The sequence below is a fragment of the Schistocerca serialis genome, chromosome 5 (genome assembly GCF_023864345.2).
Source record: "Schistocerca serialis cubense isolate TAMUIC-IGC-003099 chromosome 5, iqSchSeri2.2, whole genome shotgun sequence".
Lineage (NCBI taxonomy): Eukaryota > Metazoa > Arthropoda > Insecta > Orthoptera > Acrididae > Schistocerca > Schistocerca serialis.
Genome location: NC_064642.1, coordinates 188,595,198 through 188,614,034, shown reverse-complemented (window position 1 = coordinate 188,614,034; position 18,837 = coordinate 188,595,198). Strand labels below are relative to the sequence as shown.

At 41.3% G+C, this 18,837-nt stretch overlaps 1 protein-coding gene across 3 annotated transcripts in view; it reads right to left on the bottom strand.

Moving 5' to 3' along the window:
• LOC126482289 (cytoplasmic aconitate hydratase-like) overlaps nucleotides 1–18,837 on the bottom strand; it is a 328,052-nt gene that overhangs the window by 12,562 nt on the left and 296,653 nt on the right. For all 3 annotated transcript variants that reach the window (XM_050106284.1, XM_050106283.1, XM_050106285.1), the window contains one exon: nucleotides 5,840–5,987. In XM_050106284.1, the coding sequence (XP_049962241.1) occupies nucleotides 5,874–5,987 (114 nt within the window). In that variant the 3' untranslated portion in view covers nucleotides 5,840–5,873. The remainder of the gene's footprint in view (nucleotides 1–5,839; nucleotides 5,988–18,837) is intronic.

Genomic DNA, 18,837 nt, shown 5'->3' with positions numbered 1-18,837 from the left:
GTGTTCAGGTGGGGGGTATAGAGGAACATAGTCTGACAGATAGGGCAGGAACTAGAAAGCCCACAGGTGCAGCATCAGGAGGTTTTGGGGAAGAGAGGCATGGAAAAGGAGCAAAAGGGAGAGGAGCCCATCTTTACCTAAAGATGGGCAGGTGCACTGGCAGGGGGCAGCAAACAAAGAGACTAGGAGATAATAATGGGAAGGAGATGGTACGACAGAGGGGGTGGAAACTGTTGGGTGGAGTGTGTGGGGTCACCATGTTACCGTAGGTTGAGGCTGGGATAATTACGGGAGTAGAGAATGTGTCGAAAGGGTAACTCCCATCCGTACAGTTCAGAAAAGCTGGTGGTGGAGGGGATGACAGAGATGGCTCGAGTAGTGAAGCAGTCACTTAAATAAAGAATATTATGTTCAGCTGCATGTTGAGTCACAGGATGGTCTACTCTGCTCTTGCCCACAGTTTAGTGATGACCTTTCAGTTGGTAGTTGGTAGTCATACCAATATACGAAGGTTGGAACTTAAATTTATTCACAACCAGTACGGAAGAGTTACATGTTTGCACCTGTTACTGTGAAGTCAAAGTAGCCACCAGCAATGTGTAGAACCTGTTCCCAGCGATGTGAAAGGTGTAGTATACTGTTAGCAGAGCCTGTTCTGTTGATGCTGCAAATGGAGCGGTCTACTGCTGGTCAAATCTCTGGAACAGTTCTGAAGCGAATGCCACAAAGTGGTTCCTTCATCTTTGGAATCAAATCAAAGTCACAAGGACTTAAGTCCAGGGAGTATAGTGGATGGTACGGTACTTCCCAGTCCCATTGACCGAACAGAGCAGCCACAGCTTGCGCTGTATGCGCCCACGCATTGCTGTGCAAAATGATGGGGTGGGTTGCACAGAAAGTGTCGCTGCTTCTTTGAAAAGCTAATCGCAGGCGATTGTCCAAAAATGAACAGTAATACTGTGCACTGAATGTCTGTTATGGAGGAATGTAATGCGTTAGGATAACACCATCATAGTCATACATGAGAATCACCACAACTTTAGACCGCTCCATTCGCACCATCGACAGAACAGGATCTGCTAACGGTATACTACGTCTTCCACATCGGTGGCAATGGTTCTACACAATGCTGGTGACTACTTTGAATGACAGTAACAGGTGCAAACACATAACTCTTTTGTATTGGTTGTATTAAACATTCGTAAAAAGCTGTGCAATGATTGCAGCAGAGATGGTAAATTTCATGGCTGCTTTCACAGGTGGCCCTGACCCTGATGGGTTACGATAAACCTGTGACAAGACCTTAATAGGAAGTGCTGGGTGGGTTGATTGGGAAGTTTTTGCAGATGGGTATTCCACAGATGTGTGATCCTTGTGGCAATGGGTTGGGGATGAGATTGGCATAGGGATGGATTAGGATGTTGTGGAGGTTGGCTGGGTGACGGATCACCACTTTAGAAGGGGTGGGAAAGACTTTGGGAAGGTTGTCCCTCATTTCAGGGCTTCATGATAGGTAAACAAACCCTTGACAAAAGATATGGTTAAGTTGTTCCAGTCTGGGATGGCTCTGGGTGATGAACGGGACACACTTTTGTGGCTGGTTCTTGGAGTAGTGGGAGGATTGTGGATGTGGGGGGAAATGGCAGGGGAGATATGTTTGTGGACTAGGTATGGAGGACAGTGCCTGTCTGTGAAGGCCTTGGTGAGACCCTCCACATACTGAGCAAGGGAGTGTTTATCCCTTCCGAGTTTTATGATTTAAAGTTAAGATATATTTCTTGTTTGCAGTTTTGGGGTCATACACATGTGTATAACATATGTCCAAGTCTTGTAATTGCTTTCTAACTTCTGCTAAACTGCTTATGTAGACATAAAAATATTAGAGTGTATTTATGAACTAAAAAATCAGATAGAAAAAAAAAATTCACACGAGAAAACTGTAATCCTGTATTTTTCCATCAAAAAGTATGAACTACCAACTTGGTCCTGAAGCTTGTGCATGTGCTTGGAAAGCAATTTCTCACCATTTATGCCATGTGTGACAGGGCCTGTTGTCGTGATGCAGCAGCCAGTTCCCTTGACACCAAAGTTTGGGCCATTGTTGCCGCACTTTTCACGGAGCCGTCGGAAAACGTCACAGTAGTATGCAGAATTCACTGTTTGGTTGGGTGGGACAAATTCTTTGTGCACAGTTCCCTTGGTATCAAAGAAAACGATGATCATGCTCTTTACTTTGCTCTTCACCTGTCTCGCTTTTTTGGGTCTTGGAGAGCCCGGACTCTTCCACTGGGACACTTGTTGTTTGTCTTTGGGTCATAACCGTAAATCCATCTCTCGTCGCTGGTGATAATTTGTGACAAGAAGATTGGATCATCAGATGCGGTCTGCCAAAGGTCCGTGCACACTTCAACATGCTGTGCCTTCTGATCGGCAGTCAAGATCCTTGGCATAAATTCTGTGGTGATACGACGCATGCCCAATTCGTCAGTCAATATTCACTGACATGTCCCACAACCAATACCCACTTCATCCGCAAGGTCTTGAATGGTTCGACGTCTATCTGCACGAACAATGTCTGGCGTTGTGCGGCTAATGAGCCTTCCAGTGTGAGCATCGTGTTCGACGTCTTTACAGCTGGTCCTGAACTGAGCATGCCACTCACACACACACACGTACGGCTCATGCTCTGTCCCCCAAACACTTGTTGAATCATTGCAAGGGTCTTTGTAGCACTTTTCCCAAGATTCACACAGAATTTGATACACACCCACTGTTATGTTTGCGGAGCCACTGTAAAATCACCACACACCAAACACAGAGTATTATGGAAATCACTGTTGACACGCAACATGTCCTCCCAGCCGAATGCCACTCCACACACTGACTTATCAGATATGCAGCTCTCGCCACATAGCAGTGTCAAGATCTACTACTCCTACTTTACAGATGGCAGCACCAGTCCCGAAAATTTTGGATTCCACCTCATCGTGTTTGCTCTTCAGCTGGACCCAAAACTTTCCTTTGAATCTTTTTCTTTGCAATTTCCAGTGCTTCCATCATTGCCTTCTTTAAGAGTCAAAAATTCTGCTGCATTAAATGCTTCTAGGAGGAATACAGCAGAGCAGTGTCTAACTTTTGCATTGAGGTATACTGATTTATTACAAGCAACCTTAGCGAGTTAATAGGCTATTTTTATCTTATTAACTCTTGCTTTAATGGGTTCTTTCTCTGAAATGTTCAATTACTTCTCCCACATACTTCAATTTGTCAGTCCTTTCCATTTTTCCATATTTAGTTTTCATTATCTTGGGGGCTACCTTAATATTTATCAGAAATTTGATTTTCTCAAAAAGCGACAATACCATGAAAAAGGATAGATTGCTAATCACCTTACAGAAGAGCAGAGGAGATGCTGAGTCGTAGTACAGAAAAAGAGGCCTTTTAAACATGTAAGCATTCGGAAGTGGACAACACACACACATTCATGCAAGCACAACTCTCACAAATATGACCACTGTCTCTGGCCACTGAGGCCAGATTGCAACCAACTACCCATGATAGGAGAAGAAATACGAGTGGTGGGGGTAAGGAGGGGGCTGGGGCAGACAGGCGGAGGGACAGCAGGGTTGGGGGAGAGTAAAGTGCTGCTTGTGCAAGCACACAGGGACATAGTGAAGGAAAGGTAGGCCAACTAGGTACAGTCGGAAAGTTAGACATATCATCAGTATTTCTGTCCATATCAAACCTACTAACCACCAACAATATCTCCATTTCAACAGCTGCCATTCACAAAGCAGCATTCCCCTCTTGATTCAGTACCACCCAGATCTAGAGCAACTGAATCACACTCTCCATCAGGCTTTCGACTGCCTCTCATTGTGCCCTGTAACAAGGAATGTCCTACACACTATCCTCCTCTTCCCTCCCACAACGGTAATCCATTGCCCACTAAACCTATACAATATCCTCAACCATCTCCACTCCACCCCTACTTCCCATCCTTTCCCACATGGCTCATATCTCTGAAATAGACCTAGATACAAGACCTGTCCCATGCATACTCCCAACATCATGTGTTCCAGTCCAGTCACAACCATCAACTATCTCATAAAAGGCAGGGCTGCCTGTAGAAGCAATCACGTGATCGACAAACTAAGTTGCAACCACTATGCTGAGTTCTGTGTGGGCATGACAGCCAACAAGCTGTCTGTCTGCATGAATTGCCATTGACAAACTGTGTCCAAGAGACAGCTGGACAATTCAGTTACTCAGCATACTGTGCAACACAAAGTTCTTTACTTCAGATACTGCTTCACAGCCTACACCATTTGGATCCTTCCTATTAACACTAGTTTGACTGAATCGTGCAGGAGGGAACTCTCCTGCAACATATCCTACATTCCCGTAATCCCCCTGGCCTCTACCTTTGTTAGTCCCTGTCCTTCACTCACCTACACAGCCTTCCATTCCACCAATGCATCCACACTTTTTTTTTCCTTTCCTCTACCCCTCTCCTTTTCAACCCTGCTGCCCCATCTAACCTTCTGACTGCACATAGCTGATTTAGTCTGTCTTCACGATGTCTCAACATGCTCCTACAAGTAGAACTTTACTGTCTCCCATCCCTATCCTGCTATCCCTCTCGCTCACCACCCCAGGCCCTTCCTTACCACCCACCAACCAGATTGCTTCTCCCATCATGTGCAATTGCTTACAATTTGGCCACAGATAGTGGTCATGTGTGTGCAATTTTTGCTTGCATGAATGTGTGTGTGTGTGGTTTTTGTCTACTTTAGAAGAAGCCCTTTTTGGTGAACACTTACATGTTTAGCAGTATTTTTGTTGTGCCTGTCTGCAACTCAACATCTCCCCTGTACAGTGTGTAGCAATCTATCCTCTTCATAATATCGTCATTATTTGATCCTGGATTTCCCACTGTTTGATTTTCTCGAAGATGATTTAGTAGCTTGCTTTTTCAACTTGTCCTTTCAGCAATTCTGTCTCATCACTGTTTCCACTGAGACTGAAAAAATAGTGAGGTTATCTACACATGTCTGAGGATCTGAATATTGCACCCAACAAGCATGAGTATAAACTTCAGCCACTCATTGCCTCTAACTGTATTTACCAACTGCCAGTCTTCCACATTGTAGGATTGCGAATGCACTTTAAAAGAAAAACAACAAAATAGAATTACTTTGGCTTTCAAATGTGTGAATGCTTAATAGTGCCTAAAACTGATAGATGTTGAAGTTAAGATACTGTTGATAGAACTGAAGTGTAAGATTATTTTTATGGCAATATCCGAGACCTGAGGAGAGTGGAAAGCACAAATGGTATCTTTCACAATCTGGATCTCCTTTAGCTAGCAAAAGATGAAATAAGATTATCTGCAGACAAAGTATAAAAACATGAAGTCAAGAAGAGAGGAAATACAATTTTGCTAGATGATGGCTCTTTGTTCTGAAGGCTACTGTTTATGTCACATTTTATATCTGCCTCTGTCTTTCACCATTTGATAAACAGCAATTTGTAGTTGTTTGTAAATGAAAGGAATAATGACATAAAATCAGGAGAAGAGTGAACCCACATGGTTATAAAATATCCCACTATAGTATAGCTTGTAACTTCGGTCTAACCTAATGTCCAATTTCATGGACACATTATTGGCACTGTAAGTAACATTTAAATTATAGTGCAGCTTGATATATGGCATTATATAGTCCTATTACCACAATACTGTCTGATAATTTATCACAATGTATTTTAAAATAACATAATAAATTTATTAATGTATTCAGAACAGCTTATAAATTAATTCCTATACTAGTATTCTTACCTTATATTCGAGTGTAACTTTCACAGTGAGTCACTCAATTTACCATCTTCCGTATCATATAATTTAGAATGCCACCATGTCTGAAGTATGTGAGATCTACCTCAGTATCAAATCTTGTTATAACCTGGAAACTGCGGCTACCATCAACCTACAATAGTTGCAAAACTTGTCAGTTCTGTACACAACAAATTTAAAAAAGATAAAAAATGCTGCCTTCAAATATCATTCATATTCACTTGTAAATTGCTTTATCAGCTGACAGGAATTACACAGCAATGCTGAAAAACTAGGTGAAGGTCAGAAAAAAATGCTGGTAATTTTAAAACTCAATTGATGTCCTTCTTGATCATATTGTGCTATGCTGGCACAAACCAGAGTCATTACCAATTTGTTTTCACTGAATGAAGAGTACTTATCTTAATTCACTCCATTATTTGCATTCCTCTGTGGTATGAATTTTGCTAGACGATCCCCCTCAATCCATTAACTTTGAGCCACTTGCTTCTTAATCCTCTCTCTGCTGGCCGGTGTGGCCGAGCGGTTCTTCACTACATTTTCTTGCCCCATCCAACAAAAAGGCTATTGCTAAATTATAACCCACATAGTAAACCCTATTGTAAGATAACATCCACATTAACTGAACAGCCTGATCCTGCACAACCAACAATAACTAGGTATAACCTACAATATTTCGCAAAGTAGGGGAAGCAGAAAGGCCGAAGGAGTATATAGAGGGTTTATACAAGGGCGATGTACTTGAGGGCAATATTATGGAAATGGGGAAGAGGACATGGATGAAGATGAAATGGGAGATACAATATTGCATGAAGAGTTTGATAGAGCACTGAAAGACCATCGAAACAAGGCCCCACGAGTAGACAACATTCTGTTAGAACTACTGTTAGCCTTAGCAGAGCCAGCCATGACAAAACTCTTCCATCTGGTGAGCAAGATGTATGAGACAGGCCAAATACCCAGAAGAATATAACAACTCCAATCCCAAAGAAAGCAGATGATGACGTGTGTGAACATAACCTAAATATCAATTTAGTAAGTAACAGTTGCAAAATACTAACACAAATTCTTTACGGACGAATGCAAAAACTGGTAGAAGCTGACCTCAGAGAAGACCAGTTTGGATTCCGTACAAAATATAGAAACACACGAGGCAATACTGACCCTACAACTTATCTTACAAGAGAGGTTAAGGAAAGACAAACCTACATTTATAGCATTTGTAGACATAGAGAAAGCGTTTGACAATATTGCCTGGAATACTCTCTTTCAAATTCAGAAGGTGTCAGGAGTAAAATACAGGAAGCAAAAGGCTATTTATAATTTTTACAGACACCAGATGACAGTTTTAACAGTCGAAGGGCACGAAAGAGAAGCAGTGGTTGGAAAGGCAGTGAGACAGGGTTGTACCTAACTTATCTCCGATGTTATTCAATCAGTACATTGAGAAAGCAGTAAAGGAAACAAAAGAAAAATTTGGAATAGGAATTAAAATCCAGAGAAATAAGAACCTTGAGGTTTGTCGGTGGCATTGTAATTCTGTCGGAGACAGCAAAGGGCTTGGAAGAGCAGCTGAACGGAATGAACAGTGTCACGAAAGGAGGATATAAGATGAATATCAACCAAAGCCAAATGGAATGTAGTCAAATTAAATCAGGTGATGCTGAGGGAATTAGATTAGGAAATGAGACACTTAAAGTAGTAAAGGAGTTTTGCTATTTTGGCAGCAAAATAACTGATGATGGTCGAAGTAGAGAGGATATAAAATGTAGATTGGCGATGGCAAGGAAAGCATTTCTGAAGAAGAGAAATTTCTTAACATCGAGTACCGATTTAAAAGTCAGGAATTCTTTTCTGAAAGTATTTGTACGGAGTGTAGCCATCTATGGAAGTGAAACAATGGCGATAAACAGTTTCGACAAGAAGAGGATAGAAGCTTTTGAAATGTGGTGCTACAGAAGAACACTGAAGATTAGATGGGTAGATCATGTAACTAATGAGGTATTGGTAAAAATTGTAGAGGGAGACCAGGAGATGAAGACACTAAGCAGATTCAGAAGGATGTAGGTTGCAGTAGTTACCCAGAGATGAAGAGGCTGCACAGGATAAAGTAACATGGGAAGTAGCATGGAGAGCTGCAGCAAACCAGTCTTTGAAATGAAGCACAACAACATTTCACTTGCTCCTCTTTGTCCAAAATATAGACCAGTTATGGGTCAACTAACATTATTCTCTCTGCATTCTAATTTCTCTTGTTCTCTCTATTTTAGCCAAAACTTGCCATACGTGCATAAGAGTGACCTCCTTGTGGCTGTGATATACACAGTCATATGGCCAGTGCTCTATTGCTTAACTTTTGAAAAGCCTCATTAATAGTTTGCATGCAAACATCAACATACTGCTACAATAGTTTACTGTTGGAACATCTACAAGCAGTAAAAACTTAACCACACATTTCACAGTCTTTCAAATAAATTGAACAGACACTGTCATTGCTTTAACACATGGCCTATTGGTGCACCACTTATTTCATGTTTAAGTTGATGCATTGTTGTTGTTGTTCTAACCAACACAGGTTTCTTGTCTGAAACTCAGCCTTGGACTGACTGTCTTGGGACCAAAAATCGGTCCCTTATACATCATCACAATAATAGGCTCTGAAACTACACATTGGTCGATGTTTAATTTACAGAAATTACAATTAAAACTTAACTAATTAGAGTAACTGCATAAATCGAAAAATTGCATCTTTTTAACGGTTTCTTCTATTTCAAGGAGTAAGCTGTATTATTTGTTTAAATCATGAAATTAACAAATATAGTTATGCAAACAACACTTTTGATGAAAGTGGAAATTACTTTGGAATTAATAGAGAGCTGGCTTTGCTAACATGTTTTCGAATAGAGTCAAATAGATCCTTTAATATGAACTATTAGTTGTTCCTCCAAATGTTTACAATTAGTACAGAATTTATATTCGTTTATAAGTCAACAATGGAATTTAAGTTATGAAACAATTACTGATTTCACCCTATAATGAAAAATACAAACTAGGCATAATCAAAATAAATTAGAAAATCAATTACATACATAAAACAAATCACAAAATAAGACCTAGTGTTATATTCTTTAAAACTAAGGGCCAACATTTCTCTTTTATGAAAATTCAGATTATACTCACGTATTTTAACGGTAATTAGTTCAAAAATGAAAAAAATGAATTTTATAGAAGGCAGATGGCAAAACAGGAGGGAAAGTAAAATATCCAGCTTGCTTCGTCACACACTGTATACCTATTCTCCAACTTTTTGTGTCCCATTTTCTCTAGATACCACCTCTCCCTGAACCTCAACTATTCTGTTGCAATGAACTCTTGCTGTTTCCCATATAGGTGTATATGCCAGATGTGATATAGTGTTAATACTGGTGCACTAATGCTAAATCATGTCATGGGTCTGTTGTAATTAGCTACGACTAGGTGTTAGCAGAGCTTACATTCAGTAAATTTTTATAACACATAACAGTTTGCACTGCTCAGAAGAAATACAGAGTTTCAAGAAAAGTTTAAGAGCAGTTGGCTATTTCTAATGTGTGAAAGATCCTAATGGGCAAGAGAAGTCTTGCAAATTCATTTATGTAAGGTACAGAGTTGATTGGTGTTTGGCAACTAAGTGAATGTAACACTACTGAAAAATTTGTTAGTTAAGGTTGTGGCTGTTTATTTTCAGTTGTGGAATAACGGGTAACAGTACCTAATACCTCTAGTACAAGTTCAGATTTATGATTCTTGCAGTTAATCAGAAAAGGTTAAGTACCATCATCCACAAATGGTAAATAAATGTAAAACTTTGTATTCACTTTGGCATCAGAGTGGTATGCTTTCTTTGTAGTTCTTTTTCTGCAGTCTGCAAACTGCAGTCTCTCCATGGTATCCTTGCTTGTCCTATATTATTTTCCCCACTCACATGTTAAGTTCATCCACAGACAGCAAGAGCGTACTGAAGAACTACCCAGTTTTTTCCAATTTGCTCAATGGAATAGAGCACTTAAAACTTGTAATTTGTGTAGTCTTTTTCTGAAAACACTCTTTCTCGACTTTTGGGCAGGAATTATAAAAGCTTATATATTCCTGAGTTGAAGTTACTTATTGCATCTCTATCAAAGTACCCTCTATCTATCTACTAAAGTAGCCCAATTCTTTCATGCTGATGATGTTATCTATGAGTATATGCGACAAGTTAAAATTGTATTTTAGACAAGAGTCTAACCAGAATACTTGGCTTTCATGAGCAATGAATCATTTGTGTGTGCGAGTCAAATGTCACGAGATCATTCAAGCAAGATTGAGACTGTACTGAGTACTTCGGCATATTGGGAAATGTTGAGCCTATTCAAACGCAGGTATTGTTCACTAAGCCTTATCCTTCAGAATTCTCCAAAATAAATTTGTATGACACCTCAATGGATAAAGCTTCAATGTAAAAATGTCACCATAAAAATGTTGGCCTCAGCAGCAATAGTTTAATCTGAGAATGTAAGATGACCCTGTGCTTTTCAAATGACAAAGTTGGGAAAAAAACAATTGTCTTATAATTGGATAAATATGTTACGTAGATATGTGTTGGACAGAGCATTTCAAAGAAATATAGAAAGGGTTTGGGTACAAATCATTTCAGACAAGGGGATTATAATCAAAATTGTGAAAACAAAAATTATGATGGGAGGGATGATGACGACGACGACAACGATGATGATGATCATAGAAATCCAGAAATGTGACCACTAAGAGATCTGATATCCACCTCAACCCTCAACATTTCAATCAGGGTGCTAAAATTTGTGGACAGTTAGCCTAAAGGACACTCTGCTGAATGTCCTCAATATGAGGGGAAAGGACAATTATTTCAATACGTGGCGATAAGGGTAATGAATTGCTACATAAAATAATGCAACAACAAGGAGGTAATTACATGAGAGCACCACATTAAGTAAGTAAAAAGTAAGTACGAGTAGATCAAAATTTTGGGGTAATTTTTGGCAAGACAGGGTTAAGGACAAAATACAATAGGAACTAAAAACCCGAACTACAAGGAGGTGATTTAGTAAACTTTTATGGTGTTGACATGGGAGGAAATCCAAATGAGACTGCTGATGATAGTTTAAATATTTGTGAGAGCTTTTTTGAATGCAAAGAAATAGTAAAAGATAAGGAGCATGAGAAATGCATGGTACATGAAGATGCAACTAATGTTTGTGGTGGTGTTGAGGGAGAAATTAGGGCAATGAAAATGAAAATATGGATTATTTTGTTGGACTGGAGGATGACTGTTAGATGAGGAGCAAGAGGAGTCTATGTTATTAAGTTGACAGGGGTAGGTAGAAATGAAAGGGAAGTTGCAGATTAACTGTCTGAATCTGTTACGTGAGTAAATACCAATAATGCTCATGAACTGGCCATTGCAAATGTTCAGAACAAATATGTATGTGAGATGCCTAACCAGCCTTTTATTCTAAATCCTGAAGTTAGTAATTAAAGTTTTCTGTGCACATGTTGGGTAAATGCGGGGGAATAGTTACTTAGTGACACACTTGGAAAAAGTTGGCAATCTTGGGCAAAGAGTTTACGCTGATTGGTGGAAAGTTAACTGCAATAGAATTTATGAATCATTAAAGGGAAGGTAGGGATGAGTGAATTGTGTTTTTAGGGAACTTTTGTAATGACCACTACAATACAAGTAGCAATGATGACGCTGATATAAACATGGCAAGTGATCTTAGAAACAAGAGCATTGAGAATAGCAGAGATATGAATTTCAGTGCAGTCAAAAAGCACTTACTACACAAAGACATTAATACAAAGACAAGTGATGAAATAGGAAATCCATACACTCGTGTAAAAACAGGAAACTGGAAGTTTTAGTGGATTCAGGCACCAGAGTTTCTACAATATCGGAAGCTTTAACTAATGAAATCAGACACAACAAGAATTATACGGAGATGCCGGTGTTAGGAACTAGGATTAGAAGGGCTACTGGTAGAAGCAGTAAGTAGGTGAGATAGCAAACTTCACTGGTATTTGAAATTTAGGGTGTAGAATTTGAGCATGATTGCTTAGTACTTTCAGAATACGTGAAGAATTTATTTTGGGGACTGATTGTTTACATAACTTAGTGCATCTCTTGAATGGAACATTATATGTGACAATAAGGGAGGCAGTTGTGAAAAAAATGGACAGGTTAGCATTAGTGGAAAAGGAAAGTTACGTGCTAGAGGAACATTTAGAACTAGAAGTTGAAGAGAAGGGGTTAATGAAAATAACCGAGGAAAAGATATCTGAAACTGTGTGGCTACAATGATGATAATTTGTTATGGGACTACTGAGAGGAGTTCTGTGATGTATCAGGAAGTGTGAAGAATTCCGAATGTGTACTAAAATTCAAACCTCATGAATCTTTCTTTAAAAAACCGCATGCTGCACCAATCACAAGGAGACCAGTTGTTGAAAAAAAGTTCCAAAAGGTGGAAGGGCATGGCATAACTAAGGGAAGGCATGGCATAACTAAGAGGAAGTAGTAGTGATTATAATAATCCTTTGGTAACTACAGCAAAACATAATGGAGGTGTTCGATTTGTTTTACAGTTCAGACTTCTTAAAAGAGAAAATAAAACATTTATACAAGAGAAAATGATCATCCTGAGTACATAAATGAGTTATTACACAAGTCTGAGTTTATTAAGCTGATGACAAGCTTCGATTTAACCTCTGGATTTTGTCAAGTTCCACTTGGTCCCGAATCTCTGAAATACATTGCAAATCTCTGAAATACATTGCATTTTTGTACAATGGTAAATGCTATCAGTATTGTGTTGTACCCCTTGGTTTCAGCAGCTGAATTCATCACCATTTTGGAACAGGTGTTAGGTCAGGAATTATCTTCTAAATTAATTATATATGTTGATGACATTTTGCTTCTGAACCATGAGCTGGGATTCAATTATTTGTTATTAAAAGATAGTTGGACAAATTGTGATCAGAAGGGGACGACATTAAAACTGGAAAACTGTCAATTCATGGTTAATGAACTTAAATTCTTGGGACACTGTATTACTGAGAAAGGTATATTACCTGACTATAACAAAATTAAAGCCATTTCTGAGTTTTAAATACCCAAAAAGAAGAAACAATTGAGATCGTTTATTGGAACATATGGATATTATAGTGTATACCACCATAAACAAACTATGAATGCCAAAAAGTTTGTGTAATTTACTGAAAATAACGCTGTTTTGATCCGTGGCAAGGAATTCCAGGAAGCTTGGGGAATTGTAATTTGCTGTGTAGACTAGACTTACTCTAACCATTTTGTATATTATGTGATGCTAGTGATTCTGGACTCGGTGCACATTTGTTTCAAATAAAAGACTGTAAATGGAGCTTTCGCAACAAACGGTTGCTTCATCAGGAAAGAGGGAAGGAGAGGGAAAGACGAAAGGATGTGGGTTTTAAGGGAGAGGGTAAGGAGTCATTCCAATCCCGGGAGCGGAAAGACTTACCTTAGGGGGAAAAAAAGACAGGTATACACTCGCACACACACCCATATCCAACCGCACATACACAGACACTTGTAAAGGCAAAGAGTTTCAGCAGAGATGTTGTTGACAGACAGGTGAGGTATGAGCGGCGGCAACTTGAAATTAGTGGAGGTTGAGGCCTGGCGGATAACGAGAAGAGAGGATATACTGAAGGGCAAGTTCCCATCTCCGGAGTTCTGACAGGTTGGTGTTGGGAAGTATCCAGATAACCCGGACGGTGTAACACTGGGCCAAGATGTGCTGGCGGTGCACCAAGGCATGTTTAGCCACAGGGTGGTCCTCATTACCAGCAAAAACTATCTGCCTGTGTCCATTCATGCGAATGGACAGTTTGTTGCTGGTCATTCCCACATAGAAAGCTTCACAGTGTAGGCAGGTCAGTTGGTAAATCACGTGGGTGCTTTCACACGTGGCTCTGCCTTTGATCGTGTACACCTTCCGGGTTACAGGACTGGAGTAGGTGGTGGTGGGAGGGTGCATGGGACAGGTTTTACACCGGGGGCGGCTACAAGGGTAGGAGCCAGAGGGTAGGGAAGGTGGTTTGGGGATTTCATAGGGATGAACTAACAGGTTACGAAGGTTAGGTGGACAGCAGAAATACACTCTTGGTGGAGTGGGGAGGATTTCATGAAGGATGGATCTCATTTCAGGGCAGGATTTGAGGAAGTTGTATCCCTGCTGGAGAGCCACATTCAGCGTCTGTTCCAGTCCCGGAAAATATCCTGTCACAAGTGGGGTGTTTTTGGGGTTGTTCTGTAGGAGGTTCTGGGTTTGAGAAGATGAGGAAGTGGCTCTGGTTATTTGCTTCTGTACCAGGTCGGGAGGGTAGTTGCGGGATGCAAAAGCTGTTTTCAGGTTGTTGGTGTAATGGTTCAGGGATTTCGGACTGGAGCAGATTCTTTTACCACCAAGACCTAGGCTGTAGGGAAGGGACCGTTTGATGTGGAATGGGTGGCAGCTGTCATAATGGAGGTACTGTTGCTTGTTGGTGGGTTTGATGTGGACGGACGTGTGAAGCTGGCCATTGGACAGATGGAAGTCAACGTCAAGGAAAATGGCATGGGATTTGGAGTAGGACCAGGTGAATCTGATGGAACCAAAGGAGTTGAGGTTGGAGAGGAAATTCTGGAGTTGTTCTTCACTGTGAGTCCAGATCATGAAGATGTCATCAATAAATCTGTACCAAACTTTGGGTTGGCAGGCCTGGGTAACCAAGAAGGCTTCCTCTAAGCGAACCATGAAAAGGTTGGCGTACGAGGGGGCCATCCTGGTACCCATGGGTGTTCCCTTTAATTGTTGGTATGTCTGGCCTTCGAAAGTGAAGAAGTTGAGGGTCAGGATGAAGCTGGCTAAGGTAATGAGGATAGAGGTTTTAGGTAGGGTGGCAGGTGATCGGCGTGAAAGGAAGTGCTCCATCGCAGCGAGGCCCTGGACGTGCGGAATATTTGTGTACAAGGAAGTGGCATCAATGGTTACAAGGATGGTTTCCGGGGGGTAACAGACTGGGTAAGGATTCCAGGCGTCTTTGATGAAGGATGGGAGACTGCATGTAATGGGTTGAAGGTGTTGATCTATGTAGGCAGAGATACGTTCTGTGGGGGCTAGGTAACCAGCTACAATGGGACGGCCGGGATGATTGGGTTTGTGAATTTTAGGGAGAAGGTAGAAGGTAGGGGTGCGGGGTGTTGGTGGGGTCAGGAGGTTGATGGGAGTCAGGTGAAAGGTTTTGTAGGGAGCCTAAGGTTCTGAGGATTCCTTGCAGCTCCGCCTGGACATAAGGAATGGGATTAACTTGGCAAACTTTGTATGTAGTGTTGTCTGAAAGCTGACGCAGTCCCTCCGCCACATACTCCCGACGATCAAGTACCACGGTCGTGGAACCCTTGTCCGCCGGAAGAATGACGATGGATCGGTCAGCCTTCAGATCACGGATAGCCTGGGCTTCAGCAGTGTGATGTTGGGAGTAGGATTAAGGTTTTTTAAGAAGGATTGAGAGGCAAGGCTGGAAGTCAGAAATTCCTGGAAAGTTTGGAGAGGGTGATTTTGAGGAAGAGGAGGTGGGTCCTGCTGTGACGGAGGACGGAACTGTTCCAGGCAGGGTTCAATTTGGATAGTGTCTTGGGGAGTTGGATCATTAGGAGTAAAATTAGGATCATTTTTCTTCGTGGCAAAGTGATATTTACAGCAGAGAGTACGGGTGTAGGACAGTAAATCTTTGACAAGGGCTGTTTGGTTGAATCTGGGAGTGGGGCTGAAGGTGAGGCCTTTGGATAGGACAGAGGCTTCGGATTGGGAGAGAAGTTTGGAGGAAAGGTTAACTACTGAATTAGGGTGTTTTAGTTCCAGATTGTGTTGATTGGGATTTTGAGGTTTTGGGGGGAGTGGAGCTGGAAGTGGGAGATTGAGTAGATGGGAGAGACTGGGTCTGTGTGCAATGAGGAGGAGGTTGAGGTTTGCCGAAAAGGTTGTGAAGGGTGAGTGAGTTGCCTTTCCGGAGGTGGGAAACCAGGAGATTGGATAGTTTTTTGAGGTGGAGGGTGGCGCCACCTTCCTTGACGTTGACCGCCACCTGTCCAATGGCCAGCTTCACACATCCGTCCACATCAAACCCACCAACAAGCAACAGTACCTCCATTATGACAGCTGCCACCCATTCCACATCAAACGGTCCCTTCCCTACAGCCTAGGTCTTCATGGCAAACGAATCTGCTCCAGTCTGGAATCCCTGAACCATTACACCAACAACCTGAAAACAGCTTTTGCATCCCGCAACTACCCTCCCGACCTGGTACAGAAGCAAATAACCAGAGCCACTTCCTCATCTCCTCAAACCCAGAACCTCCCACAGAACAACCCCAAAAGTGCCCCACTTGTCACAGGATATTTTCCGGGACTGGATCAGACTCTGAATGTGGCTCTCCAGCAGGGATACGACTTACACAAATCCTGCCCTGAAATGAGATCCATCCTTCATGAAATCCTCCCCACTCCACCAAGAGTGTCTTTCCGCCGTCCACCTAACCTTCGTAACCTGTTAGTTCATCCCTATGAAATCCCCAAACCATCTTCCCTACCCTCTGGCTTCTACCCTTGTAACTGCCCCCGGTGTAAAACCTGTCCCATGCACCCTCCCACCACCACCTACTCCAGTCCTGTAACCCGGAAGGTGTACACGATCAAAGGCAGAGCCACGTGTGAAAGCACCCACGTGATTTACCAACTGACCTGCCTACACTGTGAAGCTTTCTATGTGGGAATGACCAGCAACAAACTGTCCATTCGCATGAATGGACACAGGCAGACAGTGTTTGTTGGTAATGAGGACCACCCTGTGGCTAAACATGCCTTGGTGCACTGCCAGCACATCTTGGCCCAGTGTTACACCGTCCTGGTTATCTGGATACTTCCCACTAACACCAACCTGTCAGAACTCCGGAGATGGGAACTTGCCCTTCAGTATATCCTCTCTTCTCGTTATCCGCCAGGCCTCAACCTCCGCTAATTTCAAGTTGCCGCCGTTCATACCTCACCTGTCTTTCAACAACATCTTTGCCTCTGTACTTCCACCTCAACTGACATCTCTGCCCAAACTCTTTGCCTTTACAAATGTCTGCTTGTGTCTGTGTATGTACGGATGGATATGTGTGTGTGTGTGTGTGTCAGTGTATACTTGTCCTTTTTCCCCCTAAGGTAAGTCTTTCCACTCCTGGGATTGGAATGACTCCTTACCCTCTCCCTTAAAACCCACATCCTTTCGTCTTTCCCTCTCCTTCCCTCATTCCTGATGAAGCAACCGTTTGTTGCGAAAGCTTGAATTTTGTGTGTCTATCGACCTGCCAGCACTTTCGTTTGGTATGTCACATCATCATTGTTTTTTGACTATAAATTAAGTATGTTATGGAGCCCGAGAAGCTAGTTGCAAATATAGAGTCTCATTTACCATCAGGAGGGTATAATAATATTGAGGAGGAGAATAATATTGAGGAGGAGGAGGAGGAGGAGGAGGAGGAGAAAGATAAGAGCTCATGATTATGCATCTGAAAGAGGTTAAAGGTGAGAAGGTAATTAAGACCTTTTGCAATATCATTCGTAGAGAGCAGAATCATGATGATAATTGGAAACTAGTGAAATGTTGTTTTGGTAAAAAGAGCTGTACAAAAGTTGACAAATTTTACAAATTACACAAGGGAATATTATTTATATGAATGAATTTAGACTCTGACCACTGCAGATTGTGTTGCTCAGAACAGTACAGTGACAAATTTATTATGTATACTCTTGAAGGCTATGGACACTTTGGAGACCCGAAGTTTAAAAAAAATTACAACATGCTAAAAACAGTAAGGAAACAAATTTCAACTTGCGACAGATGCCGACAAGTGAAGATAAGACAGAAATTTTCATGGGCATGCAAAACATACTACCTCAGAAACCAGTAAGTCTTGTTGTCATCGATGTATACAGCTTGTTAACATGAAGACGAGGAGGGGTGATTGGGGGGGGGGGGGGGGGGGGGATGATACTGTTTCATAATTATAGAGAACATATTTTCTAAGTATATCAAATTATACTTTGTCAGGAAAGGAACAAGCACTTATTTCAAAAATAGAAAAAGGACTGTTTCACACAAGAAGATCTACCTGTAGCAAATAACACTTTTTAATATCTACTTAGCTACTGGCCAGTAATTCTGCAGAGAGGTGTGTGTGAGAGACTGGTAGGTTGTGCAGGACCAGCTGCAGTCATGAACACCCCTCTGGATTGAACACATCCCCACAGGTTTTTCACCACATGAAATACCATTTGACAAAAAACCAGCTAATTTAATTGATGGAAACATTGAATTCCCAGAATGTAAACCTATTTCAGCATAAGAAAGAGAAGCTGTTGTAAAAGAAACAATGAAGAACCAAGGCGTAGCAAGAAAGAAGAGACATGATGCTAGACTTAAAATAACAAAGTTGAAGACAGAAGACTTAGTTTTAGTTAAGACCATGAGAGATCCGAACTTTTAACTGCTGATTTAGGCAGTTGTTTGGGTTAAGGAACATATGAACAAACGGTGACAGAACATTTCCCACTTAAGCGGAGATTTAAAAAGGCTTCCAATTTTCTTCAGTGAACATTTATTTAAGGTTTCAATACTTAATATGTTTGTATGGTCTACCACTGTAGTTGGTTACATGATTTACATTTAATATTTGCAAGCTTACAAAAAATTTTCTAAGTCTCATTCTTAATACTATCGGTTTTTTGGATGTATGAGTTGGCTGTTTCATTCATGTTATTTCTGCCATGACTATTCATGTGAGAGTGTGTGTGTGTGTGTGTGTGTGTGTGTGTGTGTGTGTGTGTGTGAGAGAGAGAGAGAGAGAGAGAGAGAGAGAGAGA